At 32.6% G+C, this 10,562-nt stretch overlaps 1 protein-coding gene across 1 annotated transcript in view; it reads right to left on the bottom strand.

Annotated features, from left to right (window-relative positions):
• Positions 1–1,757: 1,757 nt before the first annotated feature.
• Positions 1,758–10,562, bottom strand: part of LOC117781399 (protein spire-like) — a 47,562-nt gene continuing 38,757 nt past the window's right edge. Inside the window, exons 5-10 of the mRNA XM_034618150.1 lie at positions 8,335–8,452; positions 8,183–8,268; positions 3,095–3,225; positions 2,331–2,442; positions 2,093–2,225; positions 1,758–2,027 (exon numbers count right to left, since the gene is read on the bottom strand). Coding sequence (XP_034474041.1) covers positions 2,011–2,027; positions 2,093–2,225; positions 2,331–2,442; positions 3,095–3,225; positions 8,183–8,268; positions 8,335–8,452 — 597 coding nt within the window. The 3' untranslated portion in view covers positions 1,758–2,010. The remainder of the gene's footprint in view (positions 2,028–2,092; positions 2,226–2,330; positions 2,443–3,094; positions 3,226–8,182; positions 8,269–8,334; positions 8,453–10,562) is intronic.

Below are 10,562 nucleotides of genomic sequence, written 5' to 3'. Positions count from 1 at the left end.
ATAAAAAACTATAAGAATTGGCATTCCAAACTTCTCAAAATGTATTGCATACTTTTAGGCTGTTACAGAATAATGTTATTTACAGTGAGCACATGTGCGTATGCAACACTTTTTGTATCTTCTGAAATTTTAATATTTGCTTGGGAAATGCAACACGCGCCTTATTCGGTCTGTCAGTCCGTCGGACTGTCTGTCTGACAAAATAAACATAACCCACAGCAGACAAACAAACATAGCGCCAAAGCCGCAGACTCGTTGTCATTATTATTAACATGATGACAATCATCATTATTATCTTTATCATTGGCCGCGTCGTTGTGGTTCGCATTCAACATCAGTGTTGAAAATTTAGCTATATTATAACTAGTTTTAATATATTTATATTTAGCTGTGATTTGCTCTTAATTTTATTCTTAATCTATAAGGAAATTCGCAAAGAACCGTGCACAATATATTTGTCTCAGCTATATAGTGTCAAAATTTCAATGTTCTTAGTCTTACCGTTTGAGCTGCACAAATATCAATGAGTCAGTCAGGACAAACAGATTTAAGTATATAGATAGGACAAAGGCGCCTATATTAAGTTAGGCTAAAAGTTATTTTTGTGACCTAACCTTTTAATAAATAATATATATTTATATATAATGTTTGTTGTTATAAAAAGTTGGCAGTTGACAAATTCACTATCAGATATTTTTCCAATAGAAACAGCTAGATTTTTTCTCTAAAAAGTTGACAACACTGCTTAACATCGTTGTCGCTATCTTTATGTGTCACAATTTTTTTGCACGCTTCCTTCAAGCAGCGACTTGGCGATTGGAAATTGTTGCCGTTTTTGATCTATGCTGGCATGCGCATGCCGGCAACGGCAATTGGCCAAACAAACACAAACACAGACAGACAGATAGGCAAACAGACAGACAAATAGACAGACAGAAGGAAAACAGGGGAACAGGGGGGAAACTCTGGCATACAATGGGACACCGACAAGTGCAGTGAAAACTTTTGTTCGTAGCTAACAAGTTTTTCTTCTCTTTTATTATTATTTTTTTTTGCCAAGCTGACAGGCCGAAAATGTATGTGAATGACAACAATTTATGAGCAGTTTGGCATTTAAAATTTTTGGGAAACGTTGATGACAACCCTGGCAGACAGAAGGTGTGTGACTAACTACTTCCAAGCATAACAATTTCCTTGAATACCCTTTAGAATTTGCTAAATTAAATTTTCAAAAAATACACTCCAATCAGGCAATAGAGCTAGTTTTCTCGATTTATATATTAATTCAGTAAAATTTTCTATATATTAAAACATGTTAGCCGCAAAGCTGCTATTAATTTTGCTACTATTGTATAAAAATGATGACAGCCCTGGCAATTTAGAAGGTAAAAATACTAAACAATTTGAATTAAAAACAAGTATGTAAAAATAACCATTTTTATACTCGTTACTAAAAAAATAATTAAAAGGGTGTATTGTGTTTGTTGGAGTGTATGTAACAGGGAGAAGGAGGCATCTCAGACCCTATAAAGTATATACATTCTTGATCAGTTTAAAGCTAATGACAACTCTGATGAGTATAAGTTTTTTTTTCTACCCTTCTTTCCATCGTTATCACAGCCAATAAATGTTGATCAGTTACTTGATAAATATTTAAAATTTTATCTCTTGAGCTGCTTATAAATTTGCAAAGTTGATGACAATCCTGAAATGTAACACACCTGTAGAATGAACTTTGCAAATATTTGATCAATATCTTATCTTATAAACAGTTTTTATCTAACTTTCTTTCACACATTTATTTATTTTACATTGTATTTTCTTTTCCGACTTAATATTTTGTGTTTTTTTTTCTTGATTTTTGTTTAAATACAAAATTTTTGGTTCAAAAATGAACAAGTCGAACAGTTAAGAAGTGCAACAAATTATACTATCCAGTGGATCTTGAAAATTTCTTGAATATGCTTTCCAAACTTGCTAAAATCTCAAGTTGAATTCTTGCGAGTTATGTTAGGTTTGGAAGTAAGCTAATATTTATGTTAAATAGAATTTAATTTAAGTGAATTTTTTTAAAATGTATTTTTGAACTTACATTTCTCTTTAAGGGTTGGCGTTTCTGGTGGAGTTATCTGTTTTAGTTCCTTGCCCTGTCGTATCGACTCCATTAGCTGTTCCCGCGGTGAGGGTATTAATTTCAATGGCGGTCCCAGCTGACGTTCAGAGGCCTAACCAAAAGATCAGAGATGAGTTTATAAATCATAAAGAATTTGCAAAAAGTGAGAGAAATGTTAGAGAGAGTGAGTTTCGGTATTTGGGAACGCGGCACACACCTTTTTCAATGGCGGCCGTGACCTGATGAAGTCCAAGATCATCGCATGGGCATCCTTCTTGACGCGAGGGGGAATATCACCATTCACCATCACTTTGCGCAATTGATACTTTCTGATTTGTTGTTGTGGTTACAAAAATAAGAAGAAGAAGTAGAAAAAACACATTTAAATAGAAAGAGAAATTTATGCTGTTGTTGTATTGTGGTTGCAAATTGTTGTACACTGATAAAAAGACCAACTTCTCAAATCAAGAACATTCATCATCTACTAATATAACTAATTGTATTACTACTAAAATAATCTAAGAACAAAAATTTAATTGTTAGAAAAATTTTAATTATTATATAAACCTGAATAAAGCAGAAAAAAATATTATACCTACCAGGGGAGCCACAGAAATCTGAAACAACTATAAAAATCTCCATATGGAGATTTAGGAGATTTTTGGTTGATTTAGCTTTCTGTGGCACCCCTGTATATTTGTGGTCTTGATAAAATAAGAACTTTTGATTTTATTTTGCATTGATCTTATTTTTTAATGTTTCCTTAAATTTGTTTAAAGATATAATTTCAAATTTACCATTAATTTCTATACATATTATAGTTATCTAACCCCTTAACTAGACATTGAAGAACCAGCTCCAAGAATTTTATGTTCTCGACGCATTAAACACCAAAAATTTTCAGTTTTGAGACCAAAATCTGGATGTTATAGCATTATTTTTTGGTCAGTGTATTTGTGGTTTCTATGGTACTCTACTCACTTGGCTCTGATATCGCCCATAAGTATCTCATAGGGCGTCAGCTCGTATTCAATGGGCGTACGCTCGTAATTACGCTTCTTCAGTCGCACTCCACGTCGCAGCTCATCGATTACCTGAACCCAAAAGCGTGCCTATAAAACACAGAGAGAATGATCATAGGACTGAGATTAGATTACATTTGATGATTGCAATGTAATCTATATTTTATATTAATTATACTGCTTCTATATAAACTATTTGTAAACTATCTATGTTATTATACATTGTTATGCGATTTTACGTAATTAAATTATTATATTACAGATTATGATCAGAATAGTTAGGCATAAGCTTACATAGCTGAAGGTTAAATAATTACTACAAAAAAAGTTAGAAACTGTTTGTGAATTATTTCAGCACATTAAAGTCAAAATCATTTAAAATAATGTACAATAAATTATAATTTTATTATTTCATACTAATATGGTTGTAAAACATATGATTTAAATTGATAACTTTATTTCATATAAATTAATATAATATAATTAAAACAAATATTGAAATTTATTTATTAGCTTTCAGAAAGCGTAGGCAATTTAAAATCGATTACGATATTCTCAAAAATTATTCAGTAACCATGTTTGTAAAGAATTCTCGATAGTATTGGAAGATTATTTCAGTCATATAGTGATAATAAAATCGACTATAAACCCTGATACAAAAGAACAACTTTTGGGAGAAAAAAACACAACAAAAAGCAGCAAAATTTAATGTTTTAATTAAGACGTTCTTTATTTTTTATAACTTTTTTTGCATCAAAAAATAAATCACAAAAAAATTTATTTTCTATCAGAACCGTTCATCAAATTTTAATATGCTTGATAATTTGGTCAACATAACATGAAATGAATAAAATCAATATATTATTAAATATATATAAAAATGCATTAAATTGTATAGAAAACATGCTGTTTTGAGTCTATATCAACATACTTGCAACGTTCTCCATATTTCCAGTTCGTGCTGTGTTTTATAGCAGAGATTAAGACAATACGAATGGATTGGGATTTAGTGAGACTAACTAAAGTTAATTGGCAGTGCACCGTTCACTTTAATCAGCTGCAAACGGAGCTGCGAGTTGATTGAAATTGAAGCTGGTTTTGCAGTCAATTACTTTTCACTTTTCAAGCCGTTACAAAATGAATATGAATATGAATTTCATTAATTAAGTCAAGTAAAAAATGCTGCACAGTATTATACTATGCATAGATATGTATATATATATATATTTTAAATATACAAGCGACACTTGCTTCCAGGTTAAACAGTGCGTATGAGTAATGTAAAATGTGTGTGATCGACAGGAAGTTTATTTAGCACACAATGGGAAGAAAAAGAGAGGGGAGTAGAGAGAGAGAGAGAGAGAGAGACAGAAATAGAGGAGTGCAACTAGATGCAACAGTTATTCGCATTTTCACTTTTTATGTCGCTTTTCCTGTACCTGTCAACAACTGCATCAATTTGCGGCAATAAATTTGCAGGCAGCTCATTAAACATGCAACCGTTGCAAGGGATGTGGCAGACAAGTGGGGGAGAACGAAGGGGGGTTGGGGAGGGAGTTGAAATGCCACAAAGGTGGGAGGTGCTTTTGACACAATCGCATAATCGACACAAGCAACAACAACAACCATAACAACAGCCGACAAATGTTGCATTCAACATCTTCAACGTTGCGCTTCAATAACTGCAACAACAACTTGCAACTTGCAACAATAGCAACAACTGCGCATCATTTGCAAAACGTGTGGCAGCTTCCGGAAGCGCTTGCAACAGTTTGTTGCCAGTTGTTAAGCTCGCCATGTTGCATGAATTATCGCACATATGCGTACCACAAAATACACAAAAAAAAATTCACCTTTCTTGCGGTTTTTCAATTTTTGTCTTTTTTTTTTGGGGCATCTACATGTATTTTGCATACCTCATAATGAAGAGACTAATGATGTTCAGCATCATCATAATTATCATTATCATGATGATGATGATGATCGCAAGCAGCAAAGCGAGACACATATACATAGGCCTCTGTTTAGGGAAATATGCAGTTAATTTTGATATGCTTCGATAGGCTAAGAAAAAGTGAGTGGGAGATAATGAGAGGAGAGGGAGGCAGAGAATAACAGAGACAGCTTTATGGCTAAATATGACACATAAAAAGCGCTATTTATGTAGTGCTCAGTTGAAAAACTTTCAATTGTGGCTATTTAGCTGTGCTTTTAGCTTAATTATTCATACCAAAGCTTTCATGAGCTATGTATGCAAAGTTCCTATAAAAAATAAAATAACTAAATCAATCTTAATAAAAAAACAATTATAACAAGCAGTTCTTGAAGCTTTCTGTTTTAAATCAGCTTTTATGTGCTTTTAAAAATGCATCTCTATATATAAAACTCTTTGATCTGACTGACTGAGCATTGTACAGGCCAAACCGTTAGACGTGCGACCTTGACATTTTGACACAACATACCTAAGATAAAATCATCATGAGTTTTAATAATAGAAACGTTTTTGTAATTTACAACTGTTTCCAAAAAAAAAGTTTTTGTACTATTTAACTCAAACTGAATAAGATTTAATTAGAAGAAGTATTTGAAATAAAATAAAAAAAAAATTAAATATAAGAAAGAGTCATCATCAAGTTTGGAGCTTTATTAGGTAAGTTCGCTGCGAGCTTTAATGTCCTTTTCGAATAGTGTTATTGTGTTCTAAGCCCCAACTATTCCATGAATTGATATCTGTAGCAATCTAACTTACTAAGAATCATAAAGTTTGCTTTCAATTTCTTAACTGAAATGATTTCTTTTTAATTGTTAACAAATATGCCTAGCTTCAAAATTTTAAATCATTATTTTTCCACTGTCTTTAGTGGACAATTTAATTTCAAATCATTTTAATATATCAGAGCTTTTAAGTGCTTTCAAAGCTGCTTTCAATGCAGTAGCGTAATCCAACTATTATAAAAAAAGTAAACTAATTATTATAATAATAATTATTGAAACCTAATCAAACTAACTGCAGACAATGCTCGGCACTTTGCTAGACATTGAGTATTCCTATCCCGAAAGCACGTACTCCCCCCGAAATAGCAATGCCAACTAACTAGAACTGAGCTGATGATTTACCCCCCAGAGTCCAAGAGCAACAAAGCATGAAGCAAGATAAAAAAATATAGAATGAAATACACCAAAATAATAAAGAAACACAAAAAAATTTGAGCTATTCAAAAATCAGGGCAACAACAAAAAAAAAAGACCAAAACGAAAAAGAAGAAAATGAAAAAAATAAAGTAGATCCGAAAACCGTTTCTTAAAGTCTGCATATCGCGTGGGTTCCGCTCGTTCCGGTCTGCAGTAGTGGGGGAGTCAAAAAGAAGTAGTATGAGTAACTTTTTTTTGGTTGTAGAACCACATCTATTTAATGTGTGACATTCTGAAGGCTGTTTGGCTTCCGAGAAACTGATAAAACGCTGACTATTAACAGTTTTTTTTTTCAACTCTATAAACAATAGACACACAGGTGAAACGATCTAACGTATAAGACTGAACAGAAAAAAACTACCTTATCAATTCAATGACTGATAAGAGAATCGAGTTTTTAATCAAATGCGACAATTGCTAGAAATTACATATCGTCAAGTCGGTTTGCTGTTGTAAAATATATACACAAGTTGAACCATTCTCTCTTTATCTCTCTTTCTCCTCATTTTTCTTTCCCTCTTTTTTTTTTATTTAGAATTTGAGTTTAAGCCTTTCATAAATCACCTCGCCTTAATTTTCTATCCTATTTTTAATCAACGCTATGCAAATTTCATTCATTTAATTACTTATATGGTTTTGATAGGTGGTTTTACTATGATATATATAGCATGTGTGATATAACATACGAGTATGATAGCCTATATGTATGTTGTGTTTAGCACACGCGAACCTATTTATTTATTTTTTTTTGCGGTTTTTCTTTATCAACGTGCGAAATGTTATTAGTGTGAGAGTAGTATTCCCAAGGCGATTTGACCAGGGTGAATTTAAGGTTCGAAATTTTCCGATTGTAAGAAATACCAAAAATACTAAAATAAATTATTAAATTTAAATAATCAATAATACAAACTTAATGCAAAAACTAAAATCTAGTAAATACTAAGGGCCGGTTTTTCAATGTCTATTTAAGGGGTTTGATAACTACACAGCAGATATTTTATCAAATTTGAATTTATCTATTTTATAAAATTTAAGGAGACATTGAAAAGCCGGCCCTAAAAGTACAAATATGCATTTGGTAATTTTTTATAAATTTTTTATTATAAAAATTTAAAAATAATAAATTTTCTGACAGTACTAAAACACCTTTAGGTGTAAATTGGCAAAATACTTTTCATTTTTGCTAAAATTTTGCATCTTCTTTTATATTCTTTTTTTTTGTTTTGCGTGAAATAATAATTTTGGTTGCGTGTTTGGTCAATTTGCGTGTTTGTCTAAATGAGTTTTTTGAGGTCCAATGGCAACCACAAGCGAATTCCCTGAACGGCCTCGACATTAGGTCTTACCCAAAGGTCACAAAAATAACAAAAAACACAAAAAAAAAATATGAATTCGAATAGAAATGAATACCAGAGTGAATATGAATCGAAATTTTTGTGGCGTTAATGTGTCGCCCATTAAATGTATCTCAAAGAGTCAAAACTCATTAGGATGATGTCGATTATTAAAATTAAAAGTGAATTTCGTGAAATGGTTTACATTTTTGAGGTTAAAGCGGAAAGTGCCCCTTTATCCATTTCCCTCTTCAACACCAAAACATAACGCGTGATCTCAATGATAATGTTAATGTTAATGATAATTATGATGATGGTAGTGCTGCTTTGGATTGGAAGAGGTGCGCCAAAATAACAATCAATGAATCGGTCGTGAGTCTCGGAGTCTCAATCGCACTGTAGACCCACTTTAAAGTCCATTAGCGGTTTCCCCCAAGTTGTTGCATAATTAAAACCAATCAAATGTGTACCAGCCTATAGCCTATCTTTATAATAAATGCATATTTCATAGAGTAACTCACCCAGTCGTTGAAGCCCAGCTTCGCCAGTTCCTGTTGTGCTGTCTGAGATGTTTGAGATGATGCTTTGATAAACTTTTCAGCTCCACCTATTAAACAGTTACAATTAGTTAAATATTTTGTAAAGAAATTGATAGATTTTCATCGGGTCTTACCTTTATTAAGCACTTGTTGTAGAAATATGCGCAGCTCTATTGTTTCTGTTACCAAGGCGCGACAAACGGCTTTGTAATGGTTCTCAGCTAATGCGGGCTTAATATGATTTCTACAGGTCTGTAAATGAAAGAGATACAATTAGTTAGAGATACATGATTTTCATGAAAATATTTAATTTAAATCTCTATTTTAATTAAATAAAAATACTGATATTATCAATCATCCAAATCTACAGAAAATATCTGGAAATTAACATTTGTCATCTAATCGTTTAAGTTTTGCAATTTAATATATAAACAATTTATTTTAAATGTTATGCCAGTTATTTATCGATTTCTTTTTGACCTTATCGATCTGATCGTCAGCTAAATTTTGTTTTTGCAGAAATATATATTTTGTTCTAATATTTCATTAGCAGTGTATCAATCTGTGGGTTGAATAATTTCATCTAATTATCTTTTATAAATCGTACTTAACTCATCTAATATTTAAATCAACTATTATTTCATATTTGAAATACCCATTTCAGAATAATAACTACATTAATTAAGACTACTTATCATCATTCTATCAACTTTCTTTATATGATTCTAACACTTCTATATACATTTGTATTTACAAATATAGATTTCAAAATAGACTCATCCGCTACAGCTGCAATCGCATTGCTAATTAACGCTCTCCAGCTGTGCTAATACTGTGCTATTGTACTTAGCTGTTTGCTACTAACTGGGCCATATCCATCTTGCACAATCAATAAACAAACCCTGCAACAAATAAACTTAACTGTCTGCCGCGTTGGTCTGGTCAATCACTTTGCTCATTGCACCAACTTACACTTGGAAAAAAAATCAAAATTTTCGTACAAAAAATTCCCAAAACTGAGGACAAAAATCTTTTTTTTGTCTTCAATTCTGTATAACTTAAAATAAGATTTTATTTGAGATACTTTAGGTACGTTTTGAATAATAATTCAATTCTGTAAAAGACCGAAAGATACTAGTTTAATTACACAAAACTCTAGAAGTATTCGTAAAATGTACTTGTTTCTGTTTATAGTACAAACTAATGCTCTTATAAATGTTGACCAAGTTTGTTTAAAATCTGATTATTATTTTATTCAGCTGTAATTATTTTCTGTAAAAATTTTCAATATTAGATTGATTTGGGGCTAATTTTTCAGAGTGTATGCAAAATGATGGCATGTGAGAATGTAGTTTTTTATTATTTATTTTTTTGCAGGCAGAAGATGACGAGTTTTCTGTGCAATTCATTTGTGTTGGAAAAGTCAGGCAAGTGGAAAATGTGGTAGTTGTTGTTGTTGTTGTTGTCGCGATTTTGCTCAATGTTGCCTGACAGTAATGTGTCAATTCTATAAAGTGGCTCATTAGAGAAAAAGGAGAAGTTAAAGGAGGCAACAAGAAGATGATGATGAGCAAATGTGCAGTGGGGCAGAAACTTGTTGCACGGTGTTGCACAGTGGTTGTGGTGGCTCAGTCAGTAAAACGGTGTTGTTTATCACACGCCTCAATGCCAAATTATCAAATGATCGTGATCTTTTCGGGTAACTAGAGGGGCAGGAGGGGAAGAGTGAAGAGTGGGGGCATTCCAACAACGCATTTAGCTGTGAAATCAATGCAATTCAAATGGATTTCCTATTACGAAATTCCGCGGCAAACTTGATGGCAATTTGGTTATTTAATATCTGCACTGCCGCAATATAAAAAAAATAAAATTACCAGTCTCTGATCGGGTCTATCAAGTGATCTGGTCTAGTCAAGTCAGGCCTAAATCTGAATCTGAGACTGAGTCTGACTTGTGGTAAGTAATCTAGAACCTGGAGCTGAGTGTGCGCGTTGTTTTTGCGGTTAGTCGCGTTATAGATACAGCTACAGTTCGCAATGAGATACACATACTCGTAGATACAAAGATACACAATTGCAGGTAACAAGCAGTGCGCCTCACTTGGTTAACTGTAACTGCAACTGCTGCCTGATTCCAAAGTGCGCCAAACAAGTTTTCCCACACAACACAACACTGTCTATCCGTATCTCGTAGATACATTTACTCGTATGCCAAATGGAGCAGTCAAAGCCTGGTCAAAAGGTTAACCAAACACAAAAGACACTCCTCTGAAACTCAGTCAAACCCAATTGATAACGGCTGAATTAGCGGATACCCTGTAAAGTGATTTTTAAATCAATAAACTTTTGTCTTAGGATGTTGT

This window comes from Drosophila innubila (assembly GCF_004354385.1).
Source record: "Drosophila innubila isolate TH190305 chromosome 2L unlocalized genomic scaffold, UK_Dinn_1.0 4_B_2L, whole genome shotgun sequence".
Classification (NCBI taxonomy): domain Eukaryota; kingdom Metazoa; phylum Arthropoda; class Insecta; order Diptera; family Drosophilidae; genus Drosophila; species Drosophila innubila.
This window is presented reverse-complemented; position numbering and strand designations above follow the sequence as displayed.